This window comes from Gymnogyps californianus, chromosome 19, assembly GCF_018139145.2.
Source record: "Gymnogyps californianus isolate 813 chromosome 19, ASM1813914v2, whole genome shotgun sequence".
NCBI classification, from domain to species: Eukaryota; Metazoa; Chordata; class Aves; order Accipitriformes; family Cathartidae; genus Gymnogyps; species Gymnogyps californianus.
In genome coordinates, this window is record NC_059489.1 from 3,261,517 (window position 1) to 3,280,818 (window position 19,302).

A 19,302-nucleotide genomic window follows, 5' to 3' on the forward strand; every position below is an offset into this window, starting at 1 on the left:
ATATGGTAGCTCCCAAGGTGAGGAAACTGGAGGAGAAAAGCCTTGTGAAAGATGACTGAGTGAGAAGCATGTGAGTGCTGCCATAATTTGCTTTTGAGACTTATTCAGTATTTTTGGCCAAATTTTAGTCATAATTTCTTGTCTAGAAGAGATGGTTTTTATCCAGTCCAAAAAGTCGAAGATGAATAATAAGAATTTACCTGAGATTTTAAAGATACAATGGTGTCTTCAAGTTCCTGTCTCAAAGATGCTGGCATCAGACCTTTGAGTGTGGTTTCATATTCTTGTCGTATATGGGTCATCTGTAACAGAACAAAAAGAAATTTATATATAGATGGCTACTCTTGGAAGCTGGAGAGTAACTTTTTTGCTTCTTTTGCCCAAATTGGAGTCCAAATAAAGGCAGAATTGTGATATCAAGGGAAAGGGAAGGAGAGAGAAGAAAGATCAGCAAAGACCTGTAAAGAGCAAAAGAGGCAAAAAAGAGGAAGAAAGGAAAAAGAAAACGTAAGAATAAAGAGTATATGGAGAGGAGAAAAAAAATAATGAAAAGGAAACAGTAAGGCATTTGTTGGGACATGGTCTGAAGAAGCAATAATCATTCCTGAATCTATCTCAATAGAGCATTTATACAGACATACACTTTGCAAACTGATAGTCAGAAGTTTTCTTTTTGTCTTTGGTGGGATCTGAACCAGGTCAGTAGAGTGATATTTGCCCCTTACTCCCTTAGACAAGGTGAATTACTGTTTCCCAAGATTTTTTTACAAAATTTCTCAACTTCTAGGTGCTTTTAAGAACTTTTTTTTATTCATCATGCAACTATTTTTCATTGTACCTTGTGTCTTCCTCAACTTCACTGAGGCTATGGGACTTGAAACAAATAGGTTCGAGCATCTTAGACATGTTACAAGATCAGATGTTCAAACCAAAACGATTACATCTAAAGGAGGACATTTTAGCCCATAACCTTACTCAACAGATGCTGAGTAAACAGTAGAGTTACAAAGCAGTGTTATATGAGGACAGATCAGCTGGAAGGACTGTGCTTTGTATCTCTCCAGTGCGCTTGTATTTGCTGAATCTTGACCCAGGAAGAGCACGGAGACTCTGGTTCAGCTCTGCCCGTCGAGTTGCACGGGACTGCTCGCACACTTTATTACTTGGCTGAATCAGGGCCTCACATCTGTACTTAACTTCCAATAGGATTAACCGCTTAATTCAAATTAAGCAAGTACTTAGGTGTTTTTCTGGATTAGCAGCTGAATATGTAAATAAAGGATAAAAGGGATTCAATATCAGATTAACTTATAAAATATCTTTAAACTTTCAAATTGAATCTTTTTTCCAATGATTTACACACCAACGCCGTTTTGTGCTAATTTTGTTTTAGTTACCAAATTGCTTAAATCTACCATTGCAACCACAAATCAAAACCTCAGTCTTACATCTGAAGAAGCCACGAGTTACAACTTCCAGCTCCCGGCTTGCAAGGAGCACACACGCTCATACACGTGAGAACCGAACACAAAGTTCAGTGCAAGATGTGCCAATTACCATCTTACGGAAAAAGCAGGTCATGCCAAAATATGCATTAAGCATAATACAATTATCAATAGAAAAGGAATAAAACAATCTGATGAAACTTTAGGAAAATTCTGTCTGTGAGTCATTCCGACACGCAGAAGAAATCTCCAAATCTCTATGCAAATAGGCAATTAGAGGCTTTCCTTGTGAACTGCAAGTAAGTGATGCCTCTATGCAAATCTAAAGAAACAAAAAATGGTGAGACAGGAAACCTTGTTTGAACTCTGCTTGCGTATAAGCCAGTGATCAAAATTTATGTTTTTGAAAGTTACTCCGATAAATTTATGCTACTATTTCTATAAAGGCTTACAAAGTTATGCATAGGTGCTTTGCCAGGATAAATATTTTCTGAGCCAACAGCTCATTTGGGTGGGGACCTTGATAGAGTAGAACCATATATTTCAGTTAATTCAACATGTTACATTTGTTCTTGGTGAGACGGGAGCAGAAACAGGCAGCTAGAACAGCAAAATGCTTTTATTTCCTAAATTTTGAATAATAAAGATCTATTTCACGAGTAAGAGGATCTGGGCGATCACCTTGCCAATACGTTGGGGTGACCCAACCAGCACAGAAACTCCATCCCAGGGGCCTGACTCGCACTCAAGCTCTGCATTTACAGGCAATGCAGATGTCAGGAGCTGAGCCTGGACTCCGATATAACTCACTACACCACGATCTAGCCATGCCTACAGAGCATCGAGGACTCACACCAGCTTCCTCAGGTGCCAGGCACGCAGCAAGAGCCCCCTATTACCATTTTTCCTAGAGAAAAGTCAAGAAAGTTTCATGCCAAGTAGATAAAACAAAAATTTTAATACAGCTCTGTGAGTGAAGTAATCATGTTCTAATTGTGCAACAGTCTTCTTTCAATCAGGTCACTGGTTTTAATAGTTTAATCTGCAAGTGTCCTCTGAATACATGCTTTCACAACGCTGTTAACATTTGCATTAACTCTGCAAAGCAGCAAGGGGATTGTTCCCTTTTGACAAAGGTGTTTCTTGGAAAGTGAGGAAGAAATACATGTTGTGCTTTAAAGTATGGATATGTATTACTGGGTCGGCTGAAAATGGAGAAAGAAAATGAGAAACAAGCCCTGGTAGCTGAAGTATTGCTTAGAGCTGATTTCCTACTCTATTTCAGAAAGAAGACATGCACTTTTTTTGCAGGGAAAACTGTTCTTTGGGATACAACTGCAATTTGTTTGCTAAGACAAAATATGGTACTTTCAACTGTGCTCACTAATAATTGCATCACAATAAGACGAAAATAAGATCCCAGCTGTTTCCTGTCATATTATGATAAACAACATGCTGATATTTTTGGCTGAAGTTACTATCAAGGTTTATTGACCCAAGAGATTAAAATAGTGCATGGCAAAATTCTAAATCACTACTTATAAATGAAAAATAACATATAGTGGGCTAATGTATACTAATTTTAATGGGGGAAGGTTTTTATTTTTTAACACTTACTTTTGACCAATGAAAGCTATGTCTGCAGGGATTTTTTTTTTTTTCTTGTGCCTTAAAGGCTTTTTTGTTCTTTTGTAGCCTCAAGCTGCCTCCCTAGGATCCACAAATACTGTGTCTCCTCTTGCACTCTTGAGAGATGTTTAAAATTGCAATTCTTCAGCCCTCAGGAGGGCTTTAGTCTGCTGGATGAGGATAGCTCTATTTCATTTACTGTTGTGTTCGCTTTTCTTCAGTCCTGAGAAAGCTTTTTTTGAAAATTCATTTTGGTGAGTTGATTTAATCCATGAACCCCCAGGAAGGTTTTATAGCTTTTAATATTAAGCTGCCACACTGGTCTTTGTTTATTCAGGTTGGTGGCTAACATATGAGGTTTAAAGTTTTACCATCAATCATCTTTGGTGTCAGTAGAAACAACTGAAAGCTGAAGCTGCCACATATAGCTCATGTATGCTTAGTCACACAGTAAATTAGAAAAAAAAGGAGACAAATATTGATACAATTATACAAAGTGATGCAAAAAGCAGAGAAGTTATAATTTCACAGACTACAATGAGATCTTGTCATAGTTGGGCATTGACCATTCTCAAAAGAGAGAAGAGTTGGTTTTGATGCCCAGAAGAGAAATATCCAGAACTGAGCTTTCCAAACCAAGCAGTCAGGCCTGGCCCAACGCTTTTCAGTAGTCTAAGACGAGTTTCAATTTTACTACTTCAAGGAGTCTTCAGGCGGCACAGTTCAGTTTTGCAGCTACTCGTTACTTCGAAAAGCTTCAGAGGGATGTGTGTGGGGCTGGGTTAGAAGCAGACGGGGGCACAGGACCGATCAGGAACAGGTCCCATTGGCACCTAGCTGCACTGTAGTCACTCCCCTTCCCTTTTGAAAGAAACAACTCAAGCGCATCCAGGAGAAATACAGTATCTTCAAGATGACCAGATGCATTTTAGTTCATGTGCTAAGAACAGCCTGCAAAGGGGAGGATATTCTGCTTCTCTTCTATGCTTTGCTATACAGCCACAACCACGCCATATCTTATTTATGTTCCCAATAGCCAGCTCTCCCCTTCTTACTTCCGAGAGGTCTGTGATGCTGAGTTTATCATCCAGAACACACTGGCCCTGGTGCAAAATCCCTGTCTCATTAAAAAATAAAATTAAATTAAAAAAACCAAACAAATGCAATCTTCTCCAGACCTCCCAACTGTAAATTACTTTATTTGAACCAGAGGAGCATAAGGAAAATGCAAAAGAAACTCTGAAGTATACATTGCCAAAGCAAACGAAGGGACCACAGAAGAGTTGTTCAAGTTCCTTTAAAAAAAATAAATCTTGTCTTGAAGGGCATGAAGTTAACATTTTGTTTATGTCAGATAAGAATCAAAAGGCAGTTCACTTAACTCAAGTGTTGTGTTTTTTTCAGTATCTTAATTTCTGCCTGTTTATAATATTTGTGAAGGATAATAATTCCACGTGTGCCAGGAAATACTAGGATAGTGACCAAAAGGCATAATTAGGATCATTTAATTATGAAATTTTCTCCACGTTTCAGGGGGAGTAAGATGAGAAAAGTAATTTCCTGTCTCTCTCAAATCCTTTCCTGCATTATTTAAACAACGGTATGTTATAATGCCGTTTAAAAGAGAAATCTCTTTAAAAAGGTTATGCATCTGTTCTGCAATACACATCTCTGAAAGAAGGCATGAAAGATCTGCTGTAATAAATCTAAAGACAAGTTAGGGTACCAAAAAGGTAAAAATAACTCCTTCAGCCTTAGGCAAATCATTTAATCTCAGACTAAAGTCTCATCCTTCTAAATGAGGATAATAATAATAATAATAATATTGCATAGGTCAACTTCATTCAGGTGGTGTGAAGATTGCTGAAGTAATTTTCTGAAAGCACTTTGAAAAGGGCAAGCGAAGGACAAATTACTACGATGCCATCCCAATTAAAAAAAAACCCCAATCAACACAAAACCAAACAACAACCCAAAGAATGTCAAAGTAATGATTAAGCACTGCTTGTTCATGTTCTCCCTAATTGCAGCGACTCCTCCTTTGCTTTTCAGCGCTCCTAAACTCTAAGCGAGCATAGCTCTACTCCCACAAAACTGCTACGAGTCTATAGGGGCCCCTTCCTCCATCAGCTGGCCTGGGGGACGCCGGGCAGTGTCTGTAACTGAGGAACCAAATCTACCAAGATCTGCAATTTCCTTAAATTTCAGATCTCTCAGGTTTCTGTTGTAAGAGAATATTTAATTGGAGCTTGAAATCTTCTGAAACAACTTTTCCTAATGAAGAATCAAATGATGTATCCATTTTTTCCAAGGATGACAAGAACAAGGTCTGAACGTTTGTCTTTTCACAATATAATCAAATACGAATATCCGCTGCTTTTTAGTCCACATCCTCTCTTAGTTCAGGCAGTGGGAATTTCTATTCTTACTGTGCAACGTACGTTGAAATATGGTTCTTCCAGATTTAGAGAAATAGAATGTAATTTGATACAAGTGTTCTCAAGTTCTTAAGAAAAGTAATGAACGCTATAAATTGCATGAATTTGGCGCAGTTGAAAACAGTAACCGAGCAAGATCAGCTGAGCAAGTTATTTTGTCAAGTGTACACCATGTTGTTCTCCACTGAGAAAATACTGCTGGACAACCTCCTCTGTTCTGACAGTTTCAATAAAACACGAATTGGTGGCATAGCCGTCCTCTTTGTTTTTCTGTCTTTAGCTAGTAAACCATCTGAGCGTCCAAAACATTTTTGCCTTGTTGTTTTACTAACCCGCAGGGACCTCCAGTTATGCCGAGCTGCTCACTGCACACTGAGCTTTCTGCTCTAAGTCGGTTTTTTTTCCAACCTGCATCCAAGAGGCCTTATTACTTCGGTGGCTTGTATTTCGATATCTTTCTTTTCTTAACCAAGATCTCCCACCTGGAAAATCCTCTGTTTGTAGTTAAGCAATCTGAGTCTACATAATTCATAGCTGCAAAGGAAGGGAAGGCAGGCAAAGCTTTTTTAAAAAAAACACCAGTGGGCTGCATATGGCAAGAACAGCATTCTTGGGATTACGCGAGTTGGAGAGGAATAAAAGCTTTCACTGTCAACACCATAGAACAACCAGGAATGTTGTGGCTAGAAAATTCACGCTGTTCTCTCAACCTCCCCCTCTCCAGGGCTCCGCTATTGTTCCAGCTGGGATGTGGAGGATCCCTGACTTCTTTTCCCCTCCTTCCAGATGACTCATCGCAGATGCCATCTTTGTCCCGGAGCACTATTTCCTTCAGCTCTTGTCAATGCCGTCCTTTCATCGGCCGGAGAGGTCATCATTGCATCACGAGGGTCCTCCGCTCCGCGGGGCGAAGGGGACTCGGAGACACGGCTCACGCTCCCTGACCTGGAGGAACAAAACCTAAACCAGCCCAGCCACTAACCAGCGCTGCTGGGCCAAAGCTCAAAACACAGGTGTTCATTTCTGGCTCTGTCGATTCCTAATACGCTATCAAGATAATTAAGTCTGAAATAAAGCTACAAGCATCTTTGACACCACCACCGGAATGTATTTATGTATTTCGGTTTTACGCTCCAGCATGTTTTACCTTCTATATAATCCTTTCCATCCCGGGGTGGTTCAGCAAGTCCAGGTTTCAGTGTCTGATACGCGGTGGTGCTGCGTGCTCGCTAACGACAGCGAGAGCTGACAAGGCTCAGCAGCATGCAGGATTAGGCTCAATATTTTCACACTGACTGTGTGAACAAGCAAGTCTTTGTAGATAATAATCAGAAGCTACTTTTCCTATCACCACTTCCCTTCTTTCAAGAACAAAAATCTAATCAGCATCTCAACTGGAAAACAAGCTGCCAGGTTTACAAAGCATCACGGTTGGTAAGAGTCTGCTCAGCTTTGGGCATGGGTGAGGATGGGTCGTGCAGGAGACAGCCATGGTTGCGCTTCCCGGATGGACGTCTGATCGACGGCATTTTGTGCTGATTAAATTGCAAATAAAATAATACTTTAGAATTTAAATGATGTTAAAGATCAGCATAAAGCTGGCCTTTTTCAGTCCTTTTTAGCTCCATCTGGGCACCTCATCACCTAGAAAAAATGAATGGGACAGTTCACTAATTGAGTACGCATCGCTGAGAGCCCACACTGGAGATGAGGTGTCTCTGCTCTTCTCTTCTGTCATCCAACTGGCTCCTCCATGCATTCCCATTTCTTCTTCTTTTTAATTCCCTGCATTAAATACCAGCATCATTGTCCTTTGTAGTCCTACTTTAAACACTTCTGAAAGAACAAAATTCCCTTAATTGATAATACGCAAGCAAACCACAGACGCTCTAAAATGATGTACTGCTCTCTTAAAAGAAAGATCTCTTTCTTATTCACTTACTATTTAAGACGAAGAGCTAGAAAACTGACATTTTAAAATACTCTCTAATTCCTGCATGCCGGCATATGCTTCTATTCTTTTTGGGTAAAAATTTTCTTTTTCCTTTTAACTATTTGTTCTGTAGTTTCTGTTTTACTGTCTTCCTCCAGCTGGCCACTTCGTTCCAATGATTCGTTCTGTTCTATGAAGTAGGTATATATTTGTGTATTTTCCAGTTGTGTCTGATTACCAAAGCTAACATTTGATCATTGACTTCCGCACGTACATCATCATCATCATCATCATCTACCTCTTTTCCCTTTGACAGTTGCACAGTTGGTGAGAGCCTTCTCTCTCACAGTTCCTGCCATATGGAGCTCCCGGGAACTTTCAACTCCATTGATTTCCAGCTCCTTTCAAATCCCACCTGCAAATCTGTTTTTCTGTGCTTGAATCTCAGCTTCTATCTCCTTCTGCTAATCAGAAACTTCATGCTATACAGTATAATTTACTATATTAGATTTAATTCTGCATTCCTTTCATAGTAGGCCATTAAAGAAAATGCTATGCAAAATATAAAAGATGTCAAATGCAAAGTTATGATTTATTCTAACAATCTCAGTCTTAATTAAAAATTGGGGGGCACTTTTGTATCAAAGTGATTAATGAATATATCAATGGAATTGCGTGTATGGTAGACACTAACCAACGTAAAAGTGGTAGAATTGGGCTCCAAGTAATGTCAGGAGTCATTTTATGGGACCTCAGTCAACATCGCCATGCACCTATAGGGGCACCTATATCCACAAAAGGTCCCTTATAGAGATATAACCAGAATCAGTCTGATTCTTCCCCAACAGCCTCTATCGGGAAGTCCGAAAAGAGAACAACATACCAAGAAATGGATGTCTTGGTCTGTGTACGCCAAACAGCCTGACCAGCGTGCTCTCGCTTACATCAGATTCTTCACTGCTTGTATGTGGCTCTCCACCATCTTCTTTTCAATAAAAATGTTTTAAACTTGAAATTTGTTCACCATAAGTAGTTAGACAAGAAATCTTCTATTGTGCTGTCTGCAGACGTTGAACCAGCAGATTTTCAGGTGCCAGCCTGTGGGGAGCTACGCCCCTCTGGCTGTTTGTCTCCTACATTTTTTTCACAATATATATACATATATGAAATGCTTTATGGGAGGAAAACAGCTGAAGTATGCAGTACCCTCCCGACCCCAGTGCTTGGGGTGCTGGCAGAGCAGTGGATGGACAGGAGGAGGACCCTCCTCAGCCACGCAGAACTGCAGAAAAACAAGCACTCTTCAAATACAACCTCTCCGGTCCGTGCTGGTCGCATAGAGAAACTGCAGGAACTATTTTGACATGACAATATTTGGTGTCGTTGCTCTTGCAAGTCACAGTGGAAACTTCTTTCAGCTTCTCACTCTCTTCCCCATCGCACCAGAGCCTGCTGAGCCCTGGTGCCAGCACAGCCTGCCCAAGGGGTTAATCGCCTGGTCCGCAGGCAGTGACAGCGCAAGGGCTGCTCTCTGTGAATCACTTCTGTGGTTAAGATCATTCAAATCTAAACTAAGCTTCCCATTTCTGTGGGAGCAGAAATGGGTCTCTGGGGGGAAATTTTGGAAGCGTTTCAGTGATGTGGGTTGAAGCAACCAGAGCAAATGGCAGAATTTCATCACTGCCTCCAGTGCGTGCTGACTGTTTGTTTCTCAGTTTCCAAAGTGCTCGCCGGCTTTGCAAAACAAAGGCTGCCTAAATCCTCCTCACCTGCAGCTGGCCACAAAGCAAAGCTTTTCTTTTTCCATACCTATCCTAGAGCTTTCTAGCCTGACTTTAAATGACTCTAACACGTCCTGAGGAAGACAACCCTTTGAGAAAGTCTGGGAATTGAAGGCAGGGCCCCCAGCAGCACTGCCTGGCTTTCGCAGTTCCCTGGGGCACCGGAGCTGAAAGCCTGGTGACAGCAGAGAGGCTGGGTTTGGAGCAACCTTCCTGCAGTGGTTCACCCACCTCCAGGTGGAGGAAACTCCACTGCTTCCACGTGATTTTTCCAGAGCATATACAGCAGGGCAGGATAATGGAAGTGAGGGCAAAGATTTTCTGTGAGTTTATCTGATTGCATTTAAAACTCCGTTGGTATCTTTAAAAATGAGTCTGAAAAGAAATACGGACCAAAAGCCCTAAACTAAAGGGATATTAATATTTCTCAAGTCTTCCAGTCATTGTTGTATTAAGAACTATTTGGGACCATACCCTGGACATAGGCATACCTTGCTCATCTCTGTCTTACTGATTTTTTACTCACAGCTCCACAAATCCGCAGGCAGTAGCACTATTCCCATCAAGGAGAAGGTGTGGCAAATGTTAGAAGTTCTCTGTGCTACACAGCAACTAAAATTTCAGAATGATGCATCACAGCATTCATCTGAGAACAAATATATTTAGTTGGCATGGAAACAGTAAGTTAGGCTGAATGTGGTAAATATCCAGCAGTCATAAAAAATTGAGCAAGTCAGAATAATAAACGTTAAAAATGAAAACTCGCTGAATGCTTTTGAATCAGAGCTCTTTTACAATTATCACTCCTGTTTTCATTTGAACATGAGTGAAATCCACTTAACAAACTAAGCTGTTCCATTTTATTCCAAATATTTTTACATCATCTTTATTCAGATAACTCCTTTCTCCCTTTTTTATAATCTAGTTGAGAAAAAAGAAATTAAAGGGCTGGAAATCTACATTGGTATTCTCCGTCATTTCCTCAGTAATATTCATGAATTGAACATAATTGATTTTCTGTCTTCAGAGAGCCTCTCTCCTTTAAGACTCTATTTGTGACTTGACTGCTTGGAGGAGTATTCCTATGGTTTGAGTATCTATAGTGTTGCTACTTTTTTTCCTTCTATTATCCCCAATTAGAAATTTTACGTGATACTCAATCCACCCCTATAGTTAAAAATATTAGAACAAGGAATGAAAAGAACAGGGTTTTTTTTCTGAAAAACTTCTTGTGTGTAATTCTCAAAAGAGAGATTCTTGGAGCTTTTTAGTATACTGAGTTGGGGTGATTACCCTTACAAAAAGGAATTTGAAATGAAATGAGGTATTCTAAAGAAATCTAGGTAATAAAGCAAGAAGATCACTACCATTAATTTTTATACAGGCCCCAATTCAGCAAAATTTGTTGCACATACCTAAATTCCTGAATTCATTAAGGCAGACGCTTAAGCTCTCAGTGATGTGCGTCATTTTTAATTACACATTCACAGGATGTAAAGTCTGCTGTATGAACAATTTAGATTTTTTAACTATGACTGACAACTGCACAAAGCCATTTGACTCAAGAAAGAGAAACATTTTTAGTAGAATGAAAGATCTTTCTGTCAGAAATCTTGTCTTATGTTAGATCTAGGCACGTATCAGAGACAACCAAGCGATACACTACAGGAGTATATGATACAGGAACAGAACCTAAATGGGATTAGTTGACGGGAAGCCGGTTCCCAGAGTTACATAGTACTGAGATATAAGAAACTTCAGCATTGCTTTGCAAGGAGAAGGTTTGGACACCCCCAAATTTCCTAGGAACCTTCCCAGACTGCTTTAACTGTCTCGGGAGTATACGTCAAAAAACCTATACATAAAAACCTATATATTAAGTGTGAGTTACACTTTATTTACTGCTAGTTTGCCACTTTCCATGAATACAATTACATATATCTCAAGAAGATGGACATCTAAGTTTTGAAGGAAACATCCAGCATCTTGACATGAAGAAAGATGATACAGTTCTGAGACTCCAATCTAGAAGTGTGGCATTACTGAACACATGGACCATTGTCCTGGAAAACCATGCTTAGCAGAGACAGGACAACCTTTATGGAAAAGATAAAATTATTTAGGTTAGTCAAAGTGGGAGAAGTTCCCAGGCACTTCTGACAAACATATGTTCATCTGGATTGGAACTCATCATTCAGAGAACGTTGCCATACTGCACCACTGATGAAACAACACAGATATAACGTGATTGCATCTACTCACACTGTAAAGAGGATCGAAAAAGTAAACAGGAGTAAACACGAGTTCATACAAGAACACAAAGTATTGGAATGAAAAAGCTCCATAAAAACAACAGCTCATCTTCAACTGCAGCACCACGCTCGCCTCTAGACAGCTCAGGGCTTGCCATCGGAGTCCTCCTAACATATTTTCCCCCTCTTATTTATAGGATAGTTTGTCTCTGTCTCTCTGGCTAATTATAATAAAGAAAGGTTAACTCTGTGCTATCACCAGAGGGTTACTGTAACAAAGAGTTAAGCTTCATGGATCTGTCAGTCACTCTTAGAGACTGAAGAGTTATAAGGACATTGCACTGAAAAAAAGACAAACATGGAGCACTAAGATACCACCCAACAAGCCATAACGAGAAACAGCTTTTTATTTTTAATTAAAAGCACAACAAAATGTTTTTTCATGTCTCATTCATTTGTTTGTTGTTGTTATAGAATCAAAACACAAGATTTTTCCTTTTAATGAAAAACAGAAGCTGTTTAACCCTCTCTCCTCCTTATTTATAGACATGTAAAAGCTCAGAAAAGTGGCCTTTGTACTAGCGCCAGCGCAAATTTTGATGTTTTATGCAATTCCGATTCAGACAATATTTGGTAAAAGCAGAAAGCAAGTTCTAGCTTACTGCCTTAAATATTTCAACTCCCTGATTGGCTGATGAGTCGTTAGCTACTGGCAATACTTGATGAACATGTTTACAGGTAGCCTGGCCAAGACATCATAACTGGAAATATGTCAGAGCTGTCATTTTTGCGTTTTTCTTCTGGAGAGATAAGCAAAACTAACGGATTAACCAGTCACAGAGAAGACACACTAACAACTTTCAAAATGTTTGTCTGCAAAATAGACAAAAGCCACCCAAACAAAAACCTTCTCAATGGCTCCAGCTTCTTCAGAAAGTCCCAACGGATGAACGGCAGAGACAAGACCGTTGACGAACTCAGATATGAGCGTTATCATAAGTCTGCTAACATATTACCACCTTGCAGGAAAAGCTCTAAGCTGGATGGTGCAGTGTCATTTAAATAACATTTCTGTTCCATTTACACTGGGGAAGGGGACATTACCAGCTGAGCTAGTCCTTCATTAATTTGGTGTGGACAGGACAGTCCTGTCGGTTGGTTTGGACCAGGTGCACATGTAAGAGAAAACCTTGAAGGCAGAAAGGGGGGACCATCCTGTGAATCTGCATGTCTAGCCTTCTACCTCTGTATTTCACAGGTCATTTTTTGTTTCTTCTTCTGGATCCTCTCTCAAAACGGGTCAGAAAAAAAGCAAAATGGCAGTGGCAAAGATGAAAGAAAAAAAAATTTTTTAAGAGATTTGGAAGAGGACTGTCATAGCGTGCAGGCCAGTGCTGTTCCCTGAGAGGGACAACCACGCACCAAAGAGCTAATTTTCCTCCTTCTTTTCCAGGAGACTCTTTGAAGTCAAAACGCAATGCTTCTAGGCCAACTCACTCATTACACCAAATTCCTCTGGTGCTGCAAGCGTTGCAGCTAAGGGTGAACTGGCCCAACATCTGGATTTGGGAGGCAGAGGGGGAAGAGAGCAGAACAGCTGATCACCGACTCTCCTGAGAGGAAATACATGAATGTAAACACCAAGGGTGAACGAAGGTTCCCATGTGCAAGTAGGCTGACAACGACTGGGGAAAAAATATTTGAAATTAACGATTATTACTCTTCTACAACCACCCCAACTTACAATTCCTGCAGGTATAGATTTAGAAATGCTTTATACAGGATATATGTTACGGATACTGTTTACTCAGCACCAAAGGAAGTTCTCCAGTGCTGCAAAAACTGATTTGTATTAGAAATCTGTAAATTCATACATGATTCAGATATCCACCACCTGTATATTTTCCTGAACACTTCAATTTAATATGGTTTGAATGCAGATCATTGACTTTCCGTTTCAAAACTAGTCTGTAAACTACATACACTATTCTGCTTGAAGCACACCAAGTCTCTGATTTCACGGAAAGTGTCCAGAATAATTTTAGCACTATTAATCATTTGGAACTGTTTACAGACAACATGCTAGGACAATGAATGCATAAGATCAGGAATAAAGATTATTTTTAGCTCAGTTATTTTCCGATTATAATTCTCTTCATAGAAGCCACTAAACAACAGGTTAGAATAGACTCAGAAAGCTCTACTAAAACAGTATAGTCAGTTCAAAATAAATGCATCATTTAGCAGCTAGAATAGTTGAAATACCAACTTGAAATAGAGAGCATGAGATAAGTATTTGCCTGTAGGGTTCAGACGGTTTAATTCTCTTTTATTACCAAAAAAACAGAAAAGCAAGCTGCTGAAAATTTTGCAGGAAAATATGTGCTTTTGCTTTGAAGCAACATATTATTTTGAAACGCCGAACCTCCTTGCCCAAGGGAAGAGGACGGGGGGGACAGCACCCAGTACCTGCTCGTGGGTCTCCAGCTCCCTGCGTTGCAGCTTCTTCTCTGCAGCCCACGCCTGACTGCGGTAACTTTCCGCTTCATCTTGTAAGGCCTGAAACAAGACCAACGGATGCAAAACACACGTGAGAAACACGGGATGGCAGAAAAACTTACAGGTAATGTCGTTCAATGAGCTGATTAAGAAAACAGTGCAGTATCAGTACAGCTCTTCAGCTGCAGTTGCTTCCAGCCGTACATGATAGCTGCTAAGACGTGACAGACCCAGTTTGGCCACCCTTACTGAGTAAAGTTACTCTGCACAGGTAGGAACATTGATTGAACAGGAATAGTTAAATCTTAGTAGTTCTGTCTTATTATAGGCTACAAGTATTCATACTAAAAATGTAACAAATGTCCTCAAAGATTGAAAGGGAAATGGAAACGTTGCAATTGCAGCTATCGCATTTGGATTTGCAATTGCAAATGTCTCAGATTTTTGTTATCATCTTATTTGTACAATCTGTGCTTCCTAGGAACACTTTTGCAGTGTACCAATAACTTTTCCTTTAAGACAGAAGAATAATCCTCTCTCTGGAAAACCATGTTTGGAATTTGCAGTGAAAATGTATTCCATATTATTGAAACGGGATGCTCGCCGAGATGAGGGGCTCCCCTCCCACCCCGGAGTAAAGTCTAGCATGTGATCTACAAATGAAGTATAAATGGCAATAAAGAAAAGGAATATTGTGATCATGTCACTTTACCACAACTATCCAGTCTTTATTTAGTTCAGAAATAATCACTTCGAAACCAAGCTCATAAAATACATTGACAAATTTATTTTGTCATTATTGTTCTTCTTATATATTTATTTTTATTATGGCAGTCCCTCAGAGCCTTGATCTTTTTGTTATATGCTTAACAAAAGAACAGTCATGCCCCAAGGAACTGATAGTCTATGTTATTTCTAACAGATACACACCAAACAAACAATACAAAGTTCCAAAGTTGGTTTTTTTTTTTTTTAAGTTTCCTAGTCATTGTTGAATGTTTGAATACACACTTAACATTTACTTACACATTTACTAAAAGCTTAGTTATGTTGTCGGCCTGAATAAAGGCATTGTTAACTGCAAGTGCTGACTCGAAGCAAAGTGCACAATGTGGATGTTAGATTGACATCAACACAGAGGCGGCGGTGGCAGCAGGAAGGGAGTATTTTGAGTTATCTTTTGTATGCCAGGAAATCAGGGCATTGCTACCCATCGGCTGAAAAGCGTGGCGCAGAGTCACGACTGGACCTGGGAAGGGACTCGCCCTGGAGATACGCTATAAATGACTCTGACGGTGCCTCCAGCGTCGCTTTTTAAAAAGCTGAGCTGCACAGAGACCTTCTGCAGAGCGCCCTGGGGAGGAGAGACCAACGAGCCCACGGACTCTTACTGCGCTTTGCAGAACATACGATACGGTTAACATTTGCTTCCTCCAAGTAGAATACCCATACATAAACCAGGATCATTGAAAGTACTCGCAGTGCAAAGATTTAACAGAAAAAAAACTCGCTCTTTTTCACAGCACTGAAATACTGTACTCTCAAATCATTTACAGGATAAAATTGCTATTGAGATAAGATAAGAGGACTACTTATGATAGATCTTGCACATTGTTTTGAAGTGATGCCAGGCATTAACTTTAAAGTCTTATAGCTATAAGACTATCACATGTTCTGATGCCAAAAAATTTAACCAGACCCAAACATGAACTTCAAATCTGCCCAGGGACTTTTATGCTATCACCGCTTCTGAGAAATGTTGAAATCCAGGCTTTGAATATAAAACTGCTCTTCAATACTCAACAAGTCTTGCAGTACCAGGAATTTGCATTAATATAATGAGATATATGTGTGAATTGTAGGCTTTTTGTTTTCTTTTTGTACATCTAACTTTGTAAAGTAAAACACAAACAAGCATACTTTGATTTAAAAACTAAAACGATCAGGTCATGCAATGTAGAAATGTAATACGGAGCAGGGCCGTTCCATGTATCAGAAAGATCACCAAAGACCCAATTAATTTGACAAAAGTCCTGCCATAACGCCAAAATGTCCAGACATAACCGGTACAGGACGACTCTCAGGAACATTCACAGAGCACATTTTGGATAAACTACAACATATGACTCGTCTTCTCCTGCTATTTCCATGGGATCAGCTCATACAGTCCAAATAGCTTGGCGTGGTGAAAAATAAGGAGGGAGGAAACCTCGCTACACATCAGTCGCCCTACCCGGACTCCCTCCTTGTGCTCAAGAGCAAGTTTCACTCTTTCACAGGACTTTGAAGATGGTCAAGAGATAGCATGTATACGTACAAACGTGTATGTATATATGTGTACATATTTGTCTCAGAGAACAGATTTGTATCACACTCCATCACACAAATCTGCAAGTACTGAATACAAAACAGGATCTCAAATTGTTCCTGGTAAAGACAGCAACCACATGGTGGCAAAGTTGAGAGTCGGTGCACTGCTGTTTCCTTCCTTAATTTCTCCATTTTTACTTTTCTTATTTACAACAGACAAACATATTTTGCAGAGCATAAAATGAGAGGTTCCTTTAAATCTGAGGGTTTGCAATGCATCTTAAAGTAATTTAATTTGGGAAATTCAGATAACACAGTCTTTGTTAGGTCCACCTACTCTAGACAGCATTCGCCAGCGCGGAGCACACGTATTTTGTTTCATTATGAGAGCAGACAATGTCTTGAACAAGTACAATTTAGAAAGAAGGTATTTTTACTATAGCATATAAGTGTAGCAAACTATCAAGTCTTATAATTATCCATTCACCGATTGTCCAAACCAGAATATACTGTATGAGTTTACAGACTTTTCCAGTCACATCATAACTGGCTGTTGGTACGGTTTGTATCGGGATGGCAGAAAAAAGCCTAACTCCTCTGATCAATCATGAATACCTCTAACTTGACCGTTTTTGGCCTGTTGCTGTGTTGCATACTAGCTCTCTTACCGGTCACTTTGTAGAATCTAGTTTTGTGTATAAAGGACGTTCCGTGAGTAATTAATGTTCATTTGGGTATTTCGGCTTTCCTATCAGCACAAGGACAAAAAGGTAAAACTAAAGGATCAGGATTTGATCAAAGCCATGCCAAAAAAAAAAGTAACATCAAAATCTCACGGTTGCTGTAGATTCCTGCATATGATTAGCTCTGAAAATAGTAATTAGAAGTAAGCAAGTTTGTTGCCCATGATTTTAATTTTCTAGGAGGAATCATGATGGATGTCATGAATAATGCGCCCTTTTGAAGATCACACTGAAAATTCTCTCTATTGTCAAAAAGCTTCAGACGCAGTGGCCAGAGCCTGAATGCTGATAGCTGCTTCTGAAGCTACCCAGTACCCTCAAATCTTTTTCTGTATCTGACAGAGAAGCTTTTGTCATGTAGAATACTCTTAAAAACAGCAGACGACTTACCCCAGGTACACCACAGAACATCTCTTTTGTAAAATTAAACAATGGGTTTTGTTTTGTTTTATTTAGAAATGCAGTTTTTATTCTACAGCTTCAAAGTGTTAGATTTTGCTCAAAGAGTAACAGAGCTTATGTTTAATAACTGCTGAGATGAAGAAAAAGGGATAAAAAAAATAAAATCAGGCCAATTTTTAAGTGTCAGAGGCTTTTTTCCCTGAATGGAAAACAAAGCCTAACTTATTTAGTTAAATTTTTCCAGGAACAGAATTAATCCCCGTCCCTCAGCTTTGCTAAGTTGACTTACATCACTGTTATAAAGACAGTATTTTTTTTTTCAGTTAAACCAGCTTTCAAATGCCATGTAAACATGTTTGCTGTTGAAAGTCTACACCATACCTGACCTTGGAAGTGCTTTGTGTTGGCCTGAGAACAAAGAAATGAAATGTTTTGCTTTCCAGCCCAGATATCCTACACTTTGAAAAGCACTTAAAAATGTAAATGAGATAATAAGCTCTACTGCAACAATGTGGGTGAATTACAGCTGTATAAAAGGAACATTCATTTGATTTATTTATAGAAATGGAAAGGATCCTAAAATAAAATCATATTGTAAATATTTTGGTCGCATACAACATTGAGAGACACGAGAAGGATGGAAGAGAAAAGTAATGGCTTTGAGAATACGCCACTGAAATATTACGGTCAGATTTTGGGACCTCAAGTGGAGCTGGTGGACGAGTCCATCGCTGTCACTGTGATATATGAAACGTTTGGGTACTGGCTGATATGAAAGGAGAGAGGAACATCTGAACTGCATTTCTGGGTAGGCACTTTTTTTTTTTTTCTATTATTCTATTGTGGCTTGATTATCACCAGCAAAATGTTTAACGAAGTTTATTTCAAACCCAACTCTGCTCATGGTAACTTGGAGCCCTTTGGAGACGACAGAGTAGCACATGTGGAGTTAGTGCGGAGTTCGGCCTGTGCAGCTCGCAGAGATGCTGGGATGATGCACGAGACCGGAGGAATTCAGCCTGACTTCTGAGTGCCCGACTGAGGCTGCAAAAGAGGGTTTGGTTTTTTTTAAAACAAAAACCAACAACTTGTAAAGCGTATAGTTTTGACAAGGAGCCATAGAGAGACAAAAGGTACGATGCCAGCATTACAAAATCCCTTTTCAAGGCAGGAATAAATTTTTGGCATTAGTTACAAGGCTTAATCGAAATCAACTAAAAGCTGGTAAGAGAAAGAGTTCTAAGAATCACAAGAACAAGTATGAAGTGGGAATATATGAAGGATTTAGTCTTTAATATATGAAAACTGATTTGATTATCCTTTAACCACAGGGAATTTTAAAAAAAGAAGTGTTGGATTCCCCGAAAGAAAATTCAGTTCTGGAAGAATTACATAAACAGAAATCAATGTTATTTTTAATTACCTGGTATTGATTATTACTGTGAAGATACTGTATTTACAAAGGTGTGATGCTTTTCTTCTGCAACCTGAAATAATTTCCTACTTTTGGTGTGTTCCTGAGAGTAGACAGGGCTTGACTCCTGCTCCCACCACGTCAACGGCAAGTCTGGGACCACAATGATTTCCCTCTCCGGTACTGAGGGTTGAATAAATAAGTGACACTTACGAGGAAAGGAAAATCTTCTAAAAAATGTTAAATACCGATGTATTTTCACTTTGAAACAAAAAGTGTCAGCAGGGAAGTCACTGCTCATCCTGATCAGATTATGCCAGATAATGGCAGAGTCTTTTTTTGATATATGTATATAATTCTTATTAGCTGTACCAGCAACTCTGCACACATGGATGTGCATCTGTATCAAGAAAAGACCTCAATATTTATGACCAGTGCAGAGTAATACTACAACTA

General features: G+C 39.5%; 1 protein-coding gene across 1 annotated transcript in view; it reads right to left on the reverse strand.

The window, feature by feature from the left end:
• The window catches only part of CEP112 (centrosomal protein 112), a 174,881-nt gene that overhangs the window by 4,069 nt on the left and 151,510 nt on the right, over positions 1 to 19,302 (reverse strand). The window contains exons 24-25 of the mRNA XM_050908422.1: positions 13,948 to 14,037; positions 201 to 302 (exon numbers count right to left, since the gene is read on the reverse strand). Coding sequence (XP_050764379.1) covers positions 201 to 302; positions 13,948 to 14,037 — 192 coding nt within the window. The remainder of the gene's footprint in view (positions 1 to 200; positions 303 to 13,947; positions 14,038 to 19,302) is intronic.